Source organism: Canis lupus, chromosome 21, assembly GCF_048164855.1.
Source record: "Canis lupus baileyi chromosome 21, mCanLup2.hap1, whole genome shotgun sequence".
NCBI lineage: Eukaryota > Metazoa > Chordata > Mammalia > Carnivora > Canidae > Canis > Canis lupus.
In genome coordinates this window covers 22,733,117-22,753,287 of record NC_132858.1, presented here as the reverse complement: position 1 = coordinate 22,753,287, position 20,171 = coordinate 22,733,117, and the positions used below count along the sequence as shown (strand labels likewise).

The 20,171-nt window shown below is 57.2% G+C and overlaps 1 protein-coding gene across 4 annotated transcripts in view; it reads left to right on the top strand.

Annotated features, from left to right (window-relative positions):
* Positions 1–20,171, top strand: part of ABTB2 (ankyrin repeat and BTB domain containing 2) — a 167,284-nt gene that overhangs the window by 119,926 nt on the left and 27,187 nt on the right. For 3 of the 4 annotated variants that reach the window (XM_072791094.1, XM_072791097.1, XM_072791096.1), the window contains 2 exons: positions 4,239–4,385; positions 10,448–10,661. In XM_072791094.1, the coding sequence (XP_072647195.1) occupies positions 4,239–4,385; positions 10,448–10,661 (361 nt within the window). The remainder of the gene's footprint in view (positions 1–4,238; positions 4,386–10,447; positions 10,662–20,171) is intronic. The other variant, XM_072791095.1, reaches the window with a different exon arrangement.

The following is a 20,171-nucleotide window of genomic DNA, read 5'->3' as shown; positions in this document are numbered from 1 at the left end:
ACTGGTGGCCAGTCTCTTGGGAATAAAATGTGTTCCTTTTCCAAACTGGAAAAGAGCCAAGTGACCAAACTCACAGAACAGCCTGGAGAGACCCTGCCCGTTCCCGGGAGGTGCTGGGGATCGCCCCCACTCGCCGGTAGAATTGTTTTCGTCCCTCATTTTCAGAGAAAGAAAATGATCTCTGGTGACCTGTGGGAAGGGGGTCACCAAACCTCGCTGCAGGGGCGGTGGGCAGTCACTGAAGAGTCCAAGGCCAAGTCTGAGCACCCACCAGAGAGGGGAGGCAAGGGTGGGCAAGGCAGGTGGGAGGGCACAGGGGAGGAGCCCTGGCGCTGTGTCTGCTGAGGGGAAGGTGGTGGCCTGCACCGGGGTCGGTCAGAGCAGCCAGGCTTGCGGCTGATAGGGGGGTTGCAGGTGGAGGAGGAGGGAGGCTCCATCAGGGCGACTCTCAGGCTGTCCTTACGCAGAGGGGCGGATGTGACCCTGGGCTCCGGAGGCCTGGGGAGGAGGCTGCCAGGGCTTTGGGGAGTGATGTAATGAGCTCTGAGGTTCGGGAGCTGGGCAACCAGACTGCACAAAACTGAGTGAGGGAAGGTGATGGATGTGTCGTCTAACAGAGATGCTCGCTTTATTTTATTTTATTTTATTTTATTTTATTTTATTTTATTTTATTTTATATTTTATCTTTTATTTTATTTTATTTTATTTTATTTTATTATAAATATTTTATTTTATTTATTCATGAGACACACAGAGAGAGGCAGAGACACAGGCAGAGGGAGAAGCAGGCTCCATGCAGGGAGCCCAATGCGGGACTCGATCCCAGGACCCCGGGGTCACGCCCTGGGCTGAAGGCGGCGCTAAACCGCTGAGCCACCCCGGCTGCCCGATACTCGCTTTATAGAAGAGGGTGAGCAGGGGGGACCTGGATCAGACTTATTGCTTCCTACCACTGCCGACCCCGCGGCCCGTCGGGGACGACCCAGGGATGCGGGAGGGTTTTCCATCACTTCTGTGGAGTTCAGCAGGGAGTGATCAGGGATGTCCTTATTAACTCATTGGGGGAAACATTCGGGCATGCTGGCTTTTCCATCAGGACTGAAAGAAACAACTTTTCCTAAGGATTTTACAAAAATGAAAAAAAAAAAAGAGAGCTGCTCTTTCTTTTCGTGTGTGTGTGTGTGTGTGTGTTTTAAATCCCTTTTCCCAGAATGGCCTTGCCCTGGGCGGCCCCTATCATAAAGCTGGGAATGTGTGGGGGGCAAAGGCTCTAAAGTGTTGAGAGGACGTAAAGATTTTCCATCTCCAGTGAGAGCTGCTGAGGAACAGGCTTATATGAATTTCAGATTGACATTAAAAAGGCTCTCGTCGGGGCAGCTGCATTCTGGAAAGATCCCAGGGAGTAAGAGGACAGCCTCCATCTGCAGACTTCCCCGGGAGGCCTCCAGGGACCCCTGGCAAGAAGTGCCTGGGGACCCGTTAAAAGGAAAGTCCCATTTCTGGGTCTTAGATTCTCTTTCTTCCTGTCAAACCCCAGGCCCACACAGTTTGGAACCCCTCTTCTCCCAAATCACCGGGTGTGGGGGGGGATGCTGTTTAAAGGACAAGGTGGCCGCGGGCAGAGTGTCATTTCATTTCAACGGCTTGGAACCCGAGAGATTGAAATTCTGGCCTCAATTTACTGTCTGCCCCTCAGTGACCTTGGGCGAGTCTTCCGGGGGCCTCGGTTTCCTCATCTGTGAGATGGGTGCAGAGGGTACATCCTGCATGGAGGTGGGGGCTAAACGTGACGATGCGTACACCGTTATCCCCGTGCCCGGCACACAGGAAGCCCCCCGTGGAAGCCAGACGTGGCTGCTAGGACACTGAGCGCCCTGCTCCTCCCTGCTCCTCCCTGCTCCTCCCGCCGGAAGAACACGCTGCTCCATGCTGAATGTCTCTTAAAAGCGAAAGGTGTACTATGCAAAAGCTGTGATGCCATCGACTGTTGTTATTAATAATCGGTTCATAATTACTTTTGCCACAATATTAAGTGAAGGCCCCTATGGTGGGTGATGACTAGGAAAATGGGAACTATTATTAATGGACCTGCCAGCTCCTGTTACTGGATCCATTGACATAATATTTCTCTCTGGGAATCCTTTGACAAATCAGCTGAATTTCCTATTCCCTTGCACTAAGCGCTGTAAATTTGATCCACATGTCCCCGGTGTTGTTTCTGTAGATTAATAATGAAGAAGGGAGGGGGAGCAGAGCCTGCCCGGCCCCGTGGATGTGTGGAAACTCTCCCAAATGTTGGAGCTGACTCTAGGTTGGAGCTTGTGGGGGGAGAGAGAGAGAGAGAGAGAGAGTTGGAGGGGAGCGGATTCTCTTTTGTTTCACTTGTTTTAATGCTCAGAGCCAGCTCTTCCTAATGGTGTGGGTACTCAGCCAGCGGGGAGAGTTTCTGCTTTGGGGAGCAGGCCTGGGGAGGCAGGGGGAACCCAGCCATGCCCTCCTCCTTCTCCCACTAGAAACAGTGCTCTGAGGAAGTGCTTTGATTCCCTGCCTCGCCGTGTCAGCTCCAGATGCAATGGGAGAGGCCCCCATGCAGGACGGTGGGGGGATTCAGGGGACAGTGGGGCAACACAGAGGAAGGTGGGGAGGCCGGGGCAGGGCTGACGGTCAGCTGAACCTGCAGAACGGTCGGAGAACACCGCCAGGGTCTGGGCAGGAGGAAGACTGCCGTGGGAGAGAAACACAGGCCACAGCAGGGGGAGCTCCTTGGGTGCCCCGGGCAGCCGTAACACAGCAGCGTGGGCTCACACGGGCCCCCAGCCGGGCAGCCAGAGGTGAGCCTTGGTGGGGTGCCCGCTGGACGTGGGCCCTACAAGAGGCAAGGTGCACGCATTGGAGAGCCCGTCGGATCCGGAGTCAGACCCTGGTTCTGCCACCACGTTGAACGAGGCATTCAAACTCTCTGCACATCCGTCCCCCAATATCTAAGGTAGAGGCCGCAGAGCCTACTCGCAGAAAGAATAAGTCGGTGGTGTGAATGAAGCCGACATTCCCAGCACATAGCAGAAGTAATAGCAACCTCCCAGCAGGGCCCCCTTCTGAGGACACCCCGGTGCAGGCATCGCCATCCCCTAGCTCGGTTGATCCCCGTGGCTACACTGCGGGCGAGGCTCTTTCCTTTCCCTTGGCTGACATGCAAGCACCCCGACCCCAGATCACCCCGCTGGGTAAGTGGCGGAGCCAGAAGCAGGAGCCCGATCGTGCCGGCCCCAGGGCCCTGTCCTCACCCTTCTGCTTCACCACCTCTGGCTGTCACCATCCTCGCTGTATTTCTGCAGGACGGGGACGGCTGACCCGGATTTGGCCACATCCCAGGGGCTCTCCAGCCATCTCAAGGAATTTTTTTAAGAGATATTCCCAAAAGTGACTGATTAAATTCCTGTGGGTATTTTTCTTTAAAAAAAAAAGAAAGTTCAGCGGGGTGTGTGTGTGGGAGGGGGCAGGGTGTTGGACGAAGATGCCTTGATGGAAGAAATGGCAGTTTCCGAAGGCTGGGAATCTGTGGCCGCGTGCTCTTAAGAACCAACATGTAATTTTGAGCTGGGCTGATTTTGCTTTTCTGGTGCTTTCTAAGAAGCCACACATTTAGTTGGAGAAATTTACAGGCTGTCACCCTCCAGGATTGATTCTGACAGCCCTGTCCCTCTGGTGCTGGAGTGCTAATGAAAAACACTAATTGGACTTGGCCAGTGGCTGGGACGCGTCCCCTCCTTGGAGCGGGGAAGACAGCACCCCTCTCCCTGCGCTCGGCCCTCGCCCCGTCTTGGCAGGAAGAGTGAAAGGGGGCAGCATGAGGAAGTGAGAGGACTCGGCAGGGGGGTCCCACGCTTTGGGGGGACATAGTAGACTATAGTAGACTCTCCTGTCCCCTGAGGTCCATGAAGGCAAGGCCGGGCCTCTGTCACTGCAGAGTCTGAGGGAGACACTCCGCGCATGAAGCAGCAGAGGAGTGAATGAACCCCTGTGTGGCCCGTGAGCTCGTGCAGGCCGGTTCCTTACGCGGCTCCAAGCACCCCACCCACAAGTGGGCCGCTCCTCACTCTGGCTTCCGTAGACATCAGAGATGAGTGTCCTCATTGCCCATGACCACCCCCCACCCCCACTCTACCAGAAGCTGCGGGGCTGGGCCTGTGGACCTTTGCTTCCTTCCTGAACTCACCTGTCTGCCCGTTTCCCCACAGGTGTCCTCTCCCTCCCCGCGTACTTCAGTCCTTACAACGGTGGGTCCCTGGGCCACGACGAGCGAGCCGATGCCTATGCTCAGCTGGAGCTCCGGACCCTGGAGCAGTCCCTCCTGGCCACCTGTGTGGGGAGCATCTCAGAGCTGAGTAAGTGTGGCGCGTCCCAGCCTAGCCGGCTCTAAGGGAGAAGTCGGGGGAGTCTGGAGTCTGGCCTCCTCCCCCTTCACACGTGCTGCCTTCTCTGAAAGCCAGATCCTCCAAGGCTGGGGATTGCAAACTGATGGCCCACAAACACGTATGGTTTGGTCGGCCTGTGGGCTTAATCATATGCAAATCTGGATCACCGGTTTCTCCTGAAAAATCAGATGACCTAGTAACTCTGCACCCCGTTCCTGCAGGGCAGCAGTCAGGGGGAGCTGAGCAGCTCCGTGGGTAGCATGTGTTCCCTCCGAGGTCACAGACCTCCGTAGTTTATAGCTGGCCCGATCCATTCATCTGTTTTCCCCACCTGGCCCACGATGCTCTGGACTTAGACCTGTTATTCTTTCTTAAAAGAAAGCGTCCCCTGAAATCCCAGTGTAGAAAATGGAAAATAAAAGCAGAGCTCCCCTGGCTGAGGTTGGCTGTGGTGGGGTGGCCTCAGCCCTGCAGTGGCCCTGGGCTTCTGGAACCTCAGGGCTCTGTGGAACACACTGGGAAACCCCTTAGTCTAGGTCCTGTTTGGCAGCTGCTTCCAAAGAGTGTGTTAGGCAAGAAATCCCATGCGCCTCCTGTTATCTCTCCCTCTCTCATTCCAATATTTAAGACATCAGGCTGCATGCTCTTCCTCCCTAGCTCTCCCTGGCGGCACCACGAGACCGCCCAGCGGCGGGCGGGGACATGCACAGGGGTCGAAGTGCATGGTGTGGAAACAGGTGCAGTTCCCTCTGCTCCAGCCCCTCCCCCCCGTGACTGCTCTGAGCTGTCTGAACGGTGAACGGTTAACGGCAATCCTTTTGCTTCTTCAGGACACAGCCTCCGCCCTCCACCCTTCCTGCCCCTTCCCAGAGCGGGAGAGAAGGTGCCTGGTTCAAGGTCCCAGAGCAGATTCATTAGAGGGCTGGGGGAGAAGGCTCTGTGTCTCCTGGACGGCATCACTGTAGTCTGGGCCGGTGCGGGGCCCCCCCGGGACCCTGTAAGAGGTGGGCTCAAGGAGGTCTGGCTTAATTGCTGGGGCTGTGGGCCCCCTAGATGCGGCCAGCAGCCCGCCCACCAGCATCTCAGGCGGCTGACATCAGGATTAGAGTCTGATCCTTCGCCTTTTACCAGGGCGGCCTTTGTGCCCGTTAAAACCACAGCCAGGCAAAGGGAGGACCATTTAGGGACGTCCTCCGAGGAGGGCTTGTCATCATTCTGCCCTTATCATTCAGCCCCTAATGCTTCTACCTTCTAAAAATATCCCAAGTTCTAGTTTGGCCCTTTGGCCACCTCCATTCCTATCAACTCAGTCCAAACTGGGGCCATGTCAAACACAAAGCGGATTGTGTCACTCATCTGCTCAATATCCCCTCCATCCTCCCGTGGCTTGAAATCCAAAATCCTCACCATAGCTCAGAATCCGATATATGATCTGGCCTCATCGCCTACTGCTCTTGTCTTGTTGACTGTGCTCCAGCCACGCTGGCCTCCTGGCCAAGATCCTCCCACCCCAGGGCCTTTGCACTAGCTGTTCCCTCTGCCTGAGACCACTTCCCCCAGATACCCAAATATGTTGGTCTCTCATTTTCTTCATCTCTGCCCCAATGATACCTTTCTGGACAGGCCTTCCGTGAGCACCCCTATATAGATGAGCACCCCATTCTCATTTCTCCACCTCCCCCCATACAACTGTAGTTTGAGCACTGCTCACCACTTAAACTATGTCATATATTTACTTGTAAATACTTCGTCATCTCTTTCCCCTGACTAGAATGTCAGCTTCATGAGAACAGACTTCCTGTGCTTTGTTCGCTGCTGTTCAGTATCCCCGCTATTGGAATAGCACCTGATGCTATGTGTGTGTGTAAATGTGCGTGTAAAGGAGTGAGTTCTGTACTGTCCATTGTTTGCCTCCTAAATCCCACCTAGGGTGCGTCCACATCCTGTTTCAGCTGCTGCTCGGGGCAGAGGGAAGAAGCATCCCCCTAGCACCTCTTCACAGATGCCGGAATGGGCTGTATCGTGTGCCATGTTGCCCCACCTCCCTCACCCTGAAACTGGGGTTTCTGCTAACCCAATGTGAAGGAGGGAGGAGACGAAGGTGGAGGCAGATAATGCAGATTTTCCTCCCTGAGACTGAAGAACCTAATGAGGCTAGTGATACTTGGCACCGAGCTCCCTGTACCTAAAAGTTTACCCTGGCTCTAACATGCATTAACTCCCTGCACCTGGCCAGGACCAGCCTGCCAGGTAGGTCTAGAAGTTTCCTTCTTGTTTCAGGTCCAGCTTCAGAGGGAACTTGGGCACTTGTATTTTTCTCTGTCCCTCCCTCCCGTGTAAAGGTAAATGGGAAAGAGGAGAAGATAAATAAAACTAAGCATTTCTTTTTAAAGGTAGTCAGATGATGTGGGCCTCGTTTTGAAGACAGAGGTACATTGCTGACTCTTGCGTGCTCTTTTTATTTGGTGGCTCATACCGAGGCTGGGACAGACAAGCCCACAGCACCTCCAACCAAGGCTCTCATGATTAGCAAGCAGTGCAGGCTTGCTTTTCCCTGCCTTGTGGGCATTTCTGGACTTCAGACTAAGGTGTCCTGGAGCTTAGGATCAGCTAATTCTCGAGTACAAGGACCCTTCTGGAGTGGCTCTGAGCGCCCACCTGCACGAAACCAAGAGAGCAGGCCAGTCTGGACCATGACTTCTCAAATCAGCTCTGGTGAGGGGGGAGGGAGTGCGGATTCTCTGCCCCACCCCATTACAGACTTGGTAAAACAGGATAGAAATTTCTAGAACGTCTAGAAAAGCGAAATCAAAGACATGTAAAATGCAAGCCAATTTTTTTTTTTTTTTTTTTAAGAATTGTTAGACATAAAATCATTTTGTCAGATTGCTGGGGGACTTTTTAAAGCTCAGTTTCCATTTCTAAAATTAGCCTGTTGTGACCCAATAACGAACGGTAACAACCCAGACTGCAGACCGGTCCTGGGGCACAGACCGCACTCTCACGGAACCCTGGCCAAGAGCATGTGTTTGCGGTGCAGGGTCCCCAGATCGAGTCCCGGCTGTTCACTCACACTGGTGCAACCAGGACAAACCGTTTAACTTCTGCGAGCCTGTTTCCTTGCCTGTAAAGTGGAAATACCTCCTTCACGACAATCCCGTCTTGTGAGGATCAGAGGAGTCTCAAGCCTAGACCATAGAAGGTGGCAGGGAGGGAGATCGCCCTGGGGAGAGAACCCAAAGTGAGCAGCCTGCCCTGGCGGCAGAGCAGTGAGGGTTCTAGACGCCTGGTCGGAGCTGTCTGCAGGCCTCTGCTGCTTGGGCTCGGAGAGGCTGGCACACAGCTGGGCCTGGACCTCGGAGGCTGCAGACCTGCATCTCCAGCTGCCCCTCGGCGGTGACCCCACCTCCCCCCAAATTTTGGAAGGCCCCTCTTTGTGCCTGGCTTCCCTTAAGGGAAGGCTTAAGGGCCGCTTCTTCCATTTCTTCCTTGATTTTCTTGCCTGCATCCTGGCTGGAAAAGTGCTGCCAAAAGGGTTCTACACCAATAACAATAAAACCATCATAAACCTAATTAACGATAATGGCTTTTACCTTGTCAAGCCTTTGAAGTATTTCCACAAGGTCTCTCTTTGATGCTATCGGGAACTCTCTGATTTCTCCTCCTTGTGGTCCTGTGATCCTGCCAAAAGTTATGACATTTTGACCTGGAGAAATAGAAGCCAGGTTTCAGCTTATTGCAGCCAGCTCTGCTGCTGCGAGGCGGCCTGGCCTGGGATGTTACCGATGCCAGTTTCTGCCACCCAGGAGCCCGAGGGCAGGGCTGGGACCTAGCATTTCAGGGCCCAGACTCCTCGTGTCCTGGGAAATGTGGGGCAAACCCTGACTGCATGGGAAAAATTCCTGGGAGGAAGAGCACCACGGGAGGTGGTCCGTAGGATGGAGGAATAATGGCAATAGGACAGTAATAGCAGTGGTCTTGTATTTCACTTTTCCAACTACTCTGTGCCAAGCATGATACTTATTATTTATTTGAATCCTCACGATTTTGAGGTTAGATACAATTATTCCATTTTACAGATGAGGAAATGGAGGCTCTGATGAGAAACCTCTATAAGGTGCTTGGTTGGAAATAGAGCCCCGATCGGAAGCCAGGCGTGTCTGGCTGTGGAATCTGTGCTCTCATCCGTTAACCGGGTGATTCTCTAACCTCACTGGACACGAGATTCACCGACAGAACCTCTACAGATTTTATTTTATTTTTTTTAATTTTCTTTTTTTTTTTAAATTTTATTTACCCATGATAGTCATACAGAGAGAGAGAGGCAGAGACACAGGCAGAGGGAGAAGCAGGCTCCATGCACCGAGAGCCCGACATGGGATTCGATCCCGGGTCTCGAGGATCGTGCCCTGGGCCAAAGGCAGGCGCCAAACTGCTGCGCCACCCAGGGATCCCCAGAACCTCTACAGAATAGGACGCCTAGGTCCTGCCCAGACCAATTAAATCCGAGCCCTGGGGATGGGAGCCAGGTGTCCGTAAGGCATTGGCAGCCACTCCCGGAGGTGTCCAGGCAGCTAAGCTACAGTCGCAGGGACGAGCAGAGTCAGGTGTGGAGCGAGGAAGGTGGGGGAGGCATGGAGAGCCTAGCGGAGATCTCCAGTTCCGGGGCTGTCATTTTCCCTGCTCGGAAGCCAGACGCCCTTGCGGAGGCTGGCCTAGGAGACCTTGGCCGCTGATGGGCTCAAGTCAGGCCCCACCGGAAGCTGTATTTTAAAATGAGGTGAACGTGGAAGGCTACTTCTGCAGCCTGTAGATGTTTGCCGGGCACCCCTCCTGCAGCGGACCCCGTGTGGGGAGCTGGGGACACGGGGCAGCAGAGTGCCAGACTCACAGAGGCTGCAGTGGAGGCCAGTTGACTACGTGAGCTGGTTCTGTGACAAGTCGCATGCCCTTCACCAGACTCCAGCCTGTGGGCCTCTCTTGCTTCGTGGCCAGCCTTGTCCAGAGGCCTTCCCTGGAAGGGGCTGTCCCTAAGGAACTGCCCGGGTGAGGGGAAGCTTGGCCCACAGGCAAGGCCCCAGTTCTCAGGCCTGGGGAGAATGGAAGGGTAGCCACTTTTCCAGAACAGAGGGGCCCGCAGGTGTCTGGGGCTGTTTGGCCCATCCTGTCTCAGCATTGTGGTCTCACACAATGATGGGACATTTCCTGCCCCGGGCGGGTGGGAGACTGAAAACTTGACTTGGGCAGAAACACAGCACAGGATATGGGGACCCAGGGACCCCACAGACGTCAGTGGGTCAGGCCTGGGTCACAGTTCATGGACTTTGGAGTCAAAGACGCCTGCATTCGAGTCTAGGCTCTACCATTTACTAGCCACAGGACCTTGGCTGGTTAAGCTCGGGGCACCGCAGCCACCCTGTGACCAGGGGAGCGTAGGGGGTGGGTGTTTGTTTACCAGCTAGGTCTCACTTTCTTCACCTGTAAAGTGGGGATACTACTTGGCCCCAGCATTAAAAGGACCAAATGAAGTCCTGTTTCTGGGAAACTGAACTCTGGGCACGCAGTTGAGCACTCGGGGCTGGTGGAGGCGGTCGTGTGACCCGATGTGTTAGACATGGAGGGACCTTCCCCGCCCAAGCACCTGGGCTTTGCACAGGGTGGCTCAGGGGAGGGTCACCGTGCCGCCAGGCGCTGGGTGTCAGAGGCTGGGCCTCCCTTGGTCAGGGAGCTGGGGAAAGGCCCACGGGCGGGTGGAGGGCGTGGGGATGTCGAAAGAGAAACCACATTAGCCTAAATTCTGGAGGAGACCGGCCCTGCCGAGGCTTGAGCTCAACTGTTCAGGCGAGACTGGCAGTGAAAGGAAACGAAATCGCTACTGTGCGTCTCGGTGACAGTGTCCGCCCCCGCCTGTTGGCTCCGGGAAACGGTGATTATGCACCAGGGCGAGGGGCACCGTGAGCCACGAGCAGTAGCCGTGGACAGGTGAGCGTGGGGGACTCACTTGGTCTTTTCCCTCCCACCCTCCCCGCCAGGTGACCTAGTCTCCCGTGCCATGCACCACATGCAGGGGCGCCACCCGCTGTGTCCCGGCTCCAGCCCCGCCCGCCAGGCCCGCCAGCCGCCCCAGCCCATCACCTGGTCCCCCGACGCCCTCCACACGCTTTACTACTTCCTGCGGTGTCCACAGATGGAGTCCATGGAGAACCCCAACCTGGACCCCCCGAGGATGGCCCTCAACAACGAACGGTAGGGGTCCCCCCCAGCCCCACGTGCGCGCCTCCCAGCGTGCTCGCTGCCCAGCAAGGTGAGGACAGGGCCCTGGCTTGGCATGCAGCGGCAGCTTTCACCCCGGGTGGAGGTGGCCTGGGGTCGTCGAGGCTCAGAATGGATTTTGGCTTCTGTGTCGGGTGTCCCAGCTCTGGGCTCCCCTCCTGGGCCCTCTCAAATTCAGTTGCCCCTTTTATAAAAGACGGGTATTCACACCTGCATGGAAAGGTGGTAGTGAGAACTGAGTGGGTGAGGGCTCTGAGAAAAGGCGCTTAGGGCAGCGTCCGGGTGGTAACCGGCCCCCCGTCGATGGTAGCAGCACCTCTTGTGATCACAATGATGCCACCGTTCCCACTGTGGGAGGGGGCTGAGGCATGCTTTGCCCTGTCCACTCATGTTATAGGCGAGGACGTCATGGTCCTGGCAGGTTAGTGGCTGAAGAGCTGCAGGATCCGGGTCTCAACCCTTCCCCAGCGGGGAGCAGGGCCACTAAAAACAGATGTGAAGGTTTTGCACTGCACAAGGGGACCCAGGGAGGGGCACGAGTGGGAGACATATGCAGCGTCAGGTCGGCCTGAACACAAGGTGCCTTTTCTAGTTGGTCTTACTCAGAGGGCTGCCTTTTAAATTTTTTCTCCCTAGAGAGGATGCTCTTTTTTTGTAATTTGCCCAGAACTTCATACACGCTGGCACGGGCCTTGCCTGGTGGTCGGGATCTATCCATGGGCTCAAGAGTTGTGTGCTCACAGGTGCCAGGAACCAGGAGACTTGCCCTTGGTTTAGAAAGACAGGGAGAGAGCCCGGGAGGCGGAGGGGCATGGGGAGGGGGGGGTGCTGCCTGGTGGAAGGGATGGCCCACAGCCTGGAAGGGCCCCCACCCCAGCCGCCGGTTGCCTTCGAGAGGCGTGGGGTGTCATCAGCTTTGTGGTCCTCACACCTGCTCCACAGCCAGGCCCACCTCTCCGCTGCCCCCGCGGTCACGGTCAACAAATGCAGGGTGCCCTGGTTCGTTCAAAACAGCCATCGTGACTCTGGGAGAGCCCGCGGGCCCGGGGTCAAGCGGCCTGGGTACAAACGGTGCTCGGGGAGAGCTTTGTGCGAGGCTTCGGCCCTCCCTGCGCCTCGACCTCCTCTGCCGCAAGCGGGGTGGAACTGAAGCAGTCGAAGGATTGAACGAGGATGAGCGGGCGTTTACTGAGCACCGGCTATGCCCTGTACGTGTGCGCTCGTTAGCGTGCACGCGGGAAGTGGGCGCGTTTCACAGCCCCATTGCACGGGTGGGGAAGTAGAGGCATGGAGGGGTCTGATAACTTGCCACCACTGCTGTGCGGCACTGTCCTGCATGGAGCAGCGGCGGCCGGGTGACCCGCGTGGCGGACTCCCAGGGAAGGCCACCACAGCCGTTACTGTGGCCGGTGTCATTGGAGCGTGGTCGTCTCGGGGACGGACGGTGAACGGAGGCCCAGGTAGGTCACCGTGGGCCTGACACAGCAAGAAGGCCGCGGGCGGAGCTGCGGCCTCCTGAAGGAAGCGCCCGGCAGGAAGGTGGAACCAGAGCGCGGGCCCCAAGACACAGCGGCTCTGCTTGGTGGAGAAGCTTCCAGAGCTGGCCGGGAAGGAGGAGGGCCAGGAAGCCGTGCTGAGGTGGGGCGGCGGGGGGGGGTGCCTCACGTGCTGTTTGGAGGTCCCCAGGGCGCTCCCCTCCCCCGAGGGAAGGGGGCTGGGGAGGACCGGAGCCGCCTGGGGCCCGCGGCCGTGGCAGGCCAGGGAGGGGCCCCTCGGGGGTCTGCGGCTGCCCGTGGCTTTCCTCCCGGGAGAATTCACAGCTCCGGCTCCCGCGTGACCGCTGTGGTTACCTGGGCGTGATCCTAGCAGCCGGCCTTGGGCGGCAGCGTGCACGCGCGCGTGTGTGTGCGTAGATCTCTCATTATTTAAAAACCACACTGTCTGTGGCGCAAAGAAATTGGTAGCGAAGGCATTTTTCCATGAATCATTTCAAATGAGTATTAGATACATGAGGAATTGGAACCACCGTCAGGAAAAAAACGTATCCAGACATTTTGGATTTGGGCACGAAAAGGAGGACACCCTAAAAATACCCACTGGCAGACAGCCTGACAGCTGTGTGGTGGCCCGGCCCCCGGCTGCTGAAGGGGCTCCCGCCGCGCCTGGGCCCCGTCTGACGGGGCAGGCCCCGGGGAGCCTGGCCGGCCTTCCTGGGGGCCACCGGGCTCACGTTCCACAGCAGGCTGAGCCACGTGTCTCCTCCGGGCACCGCCACTCGGGTGTCCTCGCCAGAGCCCTGGGGAAAACCTCCTCTCCGTGCACACAAGTAGCTGGAGCTTGCCAGAGCTCCGGGGAGACAGAGCTTGGCTTGAGGGAGTCTGGGGATGGCGGGAGGGCTGGCTGTCCCTCTCTCCCTCCGTCACCCCACTTCATTGACTCTTGCAGTTCCTCCATCTCCCCTGTGTCAGGAGCGTGGGGGCCGAGGCCACCAGCCCGGACCAGGCGGGGCCTTCTGATTCCCCGTGTGATGGCGGAACGTGGCCGCTGCTCGGGGATTGTTTGCCTTGGGGATTTCTGGGTCTGTGGGGATTGGGTGACTTCTTGCACGTGGGCTAAGGAGCCCTTTGGTGGCGTTGATGGTGCCGCTTGAGTCTGTGCTCACAGATTTCTGCTTTGGGGGAACGAGCCTCCTCCCTTCCCACTGGGGGCCGTGCAACCCCATCCGTGCCGATCAGGGGTGGGCCTGCCGTCACGTCCCGTGTGAAGCTCATGGAGGCCTGCCCTGCTCTACCACGTGCTGCCTCTGCGCTGCTGCCGGACGGGCATCGGCATCTCCCCGGGAGGGGCCCTTCCCCCCAGAGCCCCCTGCTCTGGGTTGGAGAGGGGAGCTGCAGAAATAGTGGGAGCCCAGGGTGGGCAGGGGCAGCTTTGCCAGGGACAGGACGGCGCTCTGACATGCCTGTGTGTGCTGCGCCAGCGAGCCAGGGGCCCAGGGGAGAGAGCCAGGGGTCTGGTCCAGCCTCCCACGCAGGCCCCTCCACGCTCCAGGCTCCTCACCTGTAAGATGGGAACGACGGGGGTAGCCAGCTCTTCCTTCGAAAGGGCTTTTCTGTCTACTTGTGTTTCTTCCGTGCCCCACAGATCAGCAAGGTAGGTGCTAGAATTACCTTCATCCTACAAACAAGGGCACAAGGCCAGCTGCTGGGTGGCAGAGCAGGGATTTGAACCCAACTTCTGACCTCAAAGCCCTTGCCCTGCACCATGCCCGGCTGCTCAGCCCCGCTCCTAAAGCTCTCAAGGCTGCCCGGGTGGGCCTTGGCCACTGGGGCCACCTCCCCCGGGGCCATCCCTGCCCCACCTGCCTCTCCAGTCCCAGGATCCGCGCCTGGCCGCCCTGGGAGGGCCTCACAGATGGGAGCTCCCCGCACCCTCCCCGAGCGCCTCCCCGCCTGCAGCCCTGCATCGGAGGCCTCGGCGAGGCGCAAGGCAGGGTCTCACACACAGGATTAGTCACAGCTGCTGCCCTGCAGGGCATGTCATCACCCGAGACCAAGCCTGAAAAGTGAAAGAACTTGCTGTCAGAGATCCAGGGTTGCCCATGGAGATGGGGGAGCCTCCTTCCCCCGAGGTCTGGAGGAGATTGGGCAGCCATCTGGCTAAGTGTGGGCCTTGCTAGTCGCGCCCGGAGGCAGAGGGATGAACTAGGGGGCCGAGCATCCTGGGTGGGAGACCCCTCCTCGGTCGTCCTCCTGCTGGGGCCGGGGGCCGGGGAAGCGGATGCACGGGCAGTGGGCGGGGGCACGCTCGCCAGCAGAGTGCAAGCCCAGCACGCGGGGGAGACACAGGCCGGGATACAGAGGGGGCCGAGGTACGCAGGAGGCAAACCAATTTTCTGCTTCAAAACCTCGGGCGCTGGAGGGCCCGGGCTCGGCAGGTGGCGTCCCCAAGTGCCTCTGAGCTGCTGGCGGTGGCAGCAGCGAAGCCAGACCTCGGAGGATGAAGTGGGAGCCCTAGGAATGATCGCAGGCCACCTGTCCACAAACTGCGTTTGCTGGAGCCCCGGCCTTGTCCGTCTCCCCGGCCCCGCCTGGTGCCCCTTTGTCGGGGAGGCACACTTGGGAGGCCTGGGGGCCCAGAGGGGTGTGGGAGCCCAGCCAGGGCTTGCTGGAGACGGGACCTGAAGCGCCTGGCGTCAGGACTCCTAGCGTGCCACGGCCGGGTCTGAGGAGGGACCTGCGGCCAAAGACGCGCCTCTCAGATCGGACTTACCGCGGACTGATTTTAGAGCCAGGAGGTCCCGCCGAGGCCCGGGTCCTGTAGACCCCTAGTGTGTCGTCCTTACAGCCGCTGGTAAGGTGTGGGGTCCAAATGAGCTGACATTCCTAACCTTCTGGACGGTACCTAGGACACGATAAACCCTAGATATCAGCTACTGTGATTCCTTTTTTTTTTTTTTTTAAGATTTTATTTATTTGTTCATGAGAGTGTGGGACTCCATCCTGGACTCCAGGATCACACCTTGGGCTGGAGGCAGGCACTAAACCCCTGAGCCACCCAGGCGTCCCATTATTTTGCTTTTTTCTGCAAATGTGAGAGACCTGTTTGTTACTCCTCAATTTAGCGAACGTGACTTTTTTTTTTTTTTAAGATTTTATTTATTTACTCATGAGAGACACAGAAAGGGGCAGAAACATAGGCAGAGGGAGAAGCAGGCTCCCCCCGGGGAGCCCGATGTGGGACTCGATCCCAGGACCCCAGGATCCCATCCTGAGCCGAAGGCAGGCCCTCAACCACTGAGCCACCCAGGTGCCCCAGCTACTGTGATTTCTTACCATGATCATTTGTACTGGGCAGAGGGAACAGCAGGTGGAGACCTTGTGGCAGGAGAGACCGAGGGGGGCAGCGTGGTAGAGAGCAAGGAATCGGGGTGCAGGACAAAGCTGCAGGGGAGCCAGGGCTGAGCGGGCCCAGATAAGGAGGAGAGGGCTGAGCTGTGACCTGCAGGGCCCGGGCCCTGCCCTCCAGCTCGGTGCTTTCTGGTGGCTGGTTCGCTTTGCCCTCGCTGCGGCCTCCCCCCTCAGCATCCGAACCCCTCTGAGAGCCCGGGGAGCAGAAGGCACTGGGCATCCCTTCCCGCCCTGCTGGCCCCAATGCCTGCAGGAGAGGCAGGTGCTCCTCCCGAGATCCGCCCGACGCCCCAGCCTGGAGCAGCCTGGGATGTGGTTCTGCAGCAGCAGACAGGCTCGGGGGGCACCGGGGACCCACAGTGCCGGCCTGGTACCCGCGTGACGTGGCGGTTCCCCGAGAGGCCCCAGGGCCTGCACGGAGGCCAAAACCCTTGTCCCGGTGAGACCCGGTGGAAGACGGTGCGAGTCTGGCCCAGCTCTGGGCTGCTCCGTTCCACGTCTGGCTAGCCAAGAAGTTTCCAGCAAGAACGGACACCGAATTTGGGAGCGGGGGGACCAGCAAAGGAGTCGTTACAGGTCCCCCCGCTCTCCTGGAAGTGCACGCCGGTGGTTCTAGATACCAGCCAGGGGGAGAGAGAGTCCATGAGCCTCTGGGGTCCCCCTGGAGGCGTTCTCTCTCCAGCAGGATGGCAGGTCGGCTCATCTTTCCAGGCCTCAGTTTCCCCGTTGGGAAAATGGTGAAGGTAAGACGGCGGCTGGCAGTAAACGAGGTAATGCCGTGAAGCCCTAGCTCCGTGCCTGGCACATGAAAGATGCTCATCGAGTGGCGGCTGCCACCCTCCCCCTCGTCGTTATAATGGTCAGAGCAGGTGCAGAGGACAGATTTGGCACCCGGAGCAGCCTGGCTGTGTTGACATGGAATGGCGTTTCTTAAATTGTGGTTTTCAAGGGGTCTGTGCTGTGACCTAACACGTCGCGGCTACCACCAGCCCGCCACCGCCTACGAGCCCCGCGGGGACGGAGGAGAGCCAGCGTCTCCGGAGCTCGGGTAAAGTGGCGGACACCGTGGTCACCGGCTGACCTAGGTCCTCACGTTCCTCCCCGCACGTCTGTGTGTCAGGAAGAGACAGGAGCCAGTGACACAGATGCCTATTGTGACTGGGTCTCTAGCCTACTGACGGAGGCAGAAACAAGACAGGAGACCCCCAAAAATGAGCACCTCCCCCCGACAGTGTAAGAGGCAGCCTGCTGCGTGGGAACGTGAGCCACAGGTCAGCCCTCGGGCGTGGCAGCCCACTGGGTTCGGTCCTGGCTCTGCCCCTATGGACCCGGTGGCCTCAGGCACATCATTTCGCCTCCATGCCTCGGTCTCGTCTTAACAGGGATACAGGGGGGATTGAGCTAATGTACCGAGAGCCCTTAGAGCAGCTCCTGGCACGCGGGGTGTTGTCAGCATCGCCACCGTGTTCAGGGGGATCTCGGGAAGCCCGGAGGAGTCGGGCGGCCTTCAGAACAGCCTGGGGTGGTGCCCGGGCTTGCAGGGACAGCCGCAGGAAGCTTGGGACAGGCCGAGTGGCACGGGCAGCAAAAGTCACACGAGGACTTAGTTGTCTCAGAGTGTGTACTTCGCGACAAAATTGGGTCTACATTTTTATTTATTTTTTTTTATTTATTTTTTTTTTGGGTCTACATTTTTAAATCACAAGAATTAGTGGGAGAGAATTTGGGTTTTGTTTCTTCAGGTTCCTACCGACCGTGCATCTAGGCAAATACGTCGAGGTCGGGGGCAGCTCTCCAGGAGAGAGAAGGACATCCTCAGAGGTGCCTGAGGGTCAAGTCCGGCTCCTGCCGCTCTGAGGCTGGGGTCTGATTGAGTCCGGCTTCCCATCTGAGCCTCAGTTTCCCCGTGTCAAGTGAGGATCACCTCCTGTGTAAGGTGACCGCCTTTGCTGGCTCCTCTGCTTCCCGATCCTGCCTCCCGCGGGCACTCCCCAAGTTGTGGGGAGATACCCCCCATACGAGTGAGGTACAGAGAGAGGACAGGCGCCTCTGTTCCATTCCAGATGCGGAAGGGGGGCTGTCTCCCCTCCACCGAGCACTTTACATAAATAGGAAGCGCCACGGATAGGCTGTGTGCTCAGCCTGAAGAAGTGGGCTCGTTAATCTTTTGCTCAGCTTGCGAAAGTATTTTCTTATCAAATAATAGAGATGATGGCAGCGGGGGCTTTAATGCTACTGACTTAGGGTTCCCTTAAATACCATTTCAAGAAGATTTGCAACGTTAAGCTCTTTTCTCTCTTTCCCTCTCTCTCTTTTTGTGCATTAAATTTCCATCTGCTTACCCACAGTGGAAGTAAAAGAAATCAGAATAGCTATTGGGTGAATTAGTACTTGTTTCCCTGACGCATCCAGTAGCCTCCGAAGTGGCTTGTTTGCGGTCTGCCTCGCACGGGGAGTGGGCCCACTCCCGCCCGGTCCTTCCGCATCACTTTACTCACCACTTTTCTCCAGAGCACCTTCCTCTTCCCGATACTACCTGCCCACCCCTCCCCAGCTCCTCACCTTCCAGAATGTACCACCCAGTGGCTTTGTTCCCGCTGTGTGCCCAGCACAGAGAGCAGTGCCCGGCACGTGGTGGGCTGTTAAGTATGTTGTTCAGTGAGTGAAATAGGAAGTAGAGCCTAAAGGTTGGACTTTGGGCAACTTCCTTCATTCCTCTGGCCTCAGCTTCTCTGCTTTAAATGGAAAATGGCTTGGGGACACCCAGGCGCCTCAGTCGGTTGAGCGTCTGCATTCAGCTCACATCATGATCCCGGGGTCCTGGGATCGAGTCCCGTGTCGGGCTCCCTGCTCATCAGGAGCCTGCTTCTTTCTCTCCTTCTGTAGCTCCCCCTGCTTGTGTGTTCTCTCTCTCTGTCAAATAAATAAAATCTTAGGAAGGAAGGAAGGAAGGAAGGAAGGAAGGAAGGAAGGAAGGAAGGAAGGAAGGAAGGAAGGAAGGAAGGAAGGGGAGAGAAAGGGAAAGGAAAAGAAAAAGAAAGAAAGAAAGAAAGAAAGAAAGAAAGAAAGAAAGAAAGAAAGAAAGAAAGAAAGAAAGAAAAAGAAAGAAAGAAAACACAAAAAAGAAAAGAGAAAATGGCTTGATCTTCTTCCAGAGGTTCTTGTGGCCATCGTGTGAGGTAACATGTTTAAAGGACTTAGCAGCACAGAGTAAGCTCTTCATACCTGGTAGTTGCCATTATCCGTGTAATTACTGTTTTCGTCAACCTTATGAAAGGCCTAGAAAAACTAAGTCGTGTTGAGTCCAGAAACGATGGTGAATTTATTGATTTGTTTTTTTAAAGATTTTATTTGTTCATGAGAGACGCAGAGAAAGGAGGCAGAGACAGGCAGAGGGAGAAGCAGGCTCCCTGTGGGGGAGCCCGATACAGGACTCGATCCCAGGACCCCGGGGTCACGCCCTGAGCGGAAGGCAGATGCTCAACCCCTGAGCCACTCAGGTGCCCCGACAGTGGTGAATCTAAAACATCACATGTACTCAGAATGCACGTTTTCTCAGGGGGCCTGGGCAGCTCAGTTGGTTAAGCGACCGACTCTTGGTTTCAGCTCAGGTCATGATCTTGGGGTAGTGAGATCGAGCCCTGTGTGGGGCTCCATGCTCCACAGGGCGGCTGTTGGACATCCTCTCTCTAAAATAAATAAGTCTCCTAGACACGCCCGCATCCCTGCCCCTGCTTCCTTTACCTCAGCCCTGACGGAAGCCAGGGCGCCAAGCAAGTGACCGAGAAGATGAAATAGACCAGGTGTCACAAAGGACCAAGTGAGGACGGTTTTGGACAGAGGCGTGTCCAAACTTCAGATGCATCACAACCTACTGCCGAGGGATTTAAGAAAACTTTAGAAACTGGATTTCATCCACCCACTGGTTCAAAGACCGAGCAGAAGACGGAGGGTCAGACAGTGTCTGCACCCAGTTGCTGGGGTACCCAGGCCCTTGCTTGCTGGTTGGCCCCGGCGCCTCCATGGGATGGACTGTGGTTACTAGGTTTCAACTGGGACGTGAGACCATCTGATGGGCTGGAAGCATCTGGTGAGAGCTTCCAGACACGGCCGCTCCGGAGAAAGCTGTTCCCGCCCCCATTCACAGATGAGCAGACCGAGGCCTGGAGAGGGGCACAGGGGCAGCCAAGCTCACGGCTGGGACGAGGCCGAGCAGAGCTCAGGCGGGGAGACGGACTATAAGAACACAGTGTTCACACCATCCAGGGTGCCGTGTCCCCCTCCCGTCCCAGGGGACAGGGGACAAGACCCCGGGGGCCGGGCCTCGGTCAGCACCGCCTCTGCCCAGCGTGACTTAGGCAGCTCGCCCTTCCTCAGCGTAAGAGTTCACTGGCTCAGGGTGGGCAGCCTGGGGACGGGCGTCTGTCCAGCATCTGACGAGGAACGAGCCAGGGATTGGGGGCAGACAAAGGAAGTGGCAGTGCCAGATAACGGGGGATGGAGACAGGGCAGGATCCTGGCCCTGCCTGCCGTTGACAAGTGCCGCCGGGGGCTGCCTGTTGCGTGTGACTTCCTG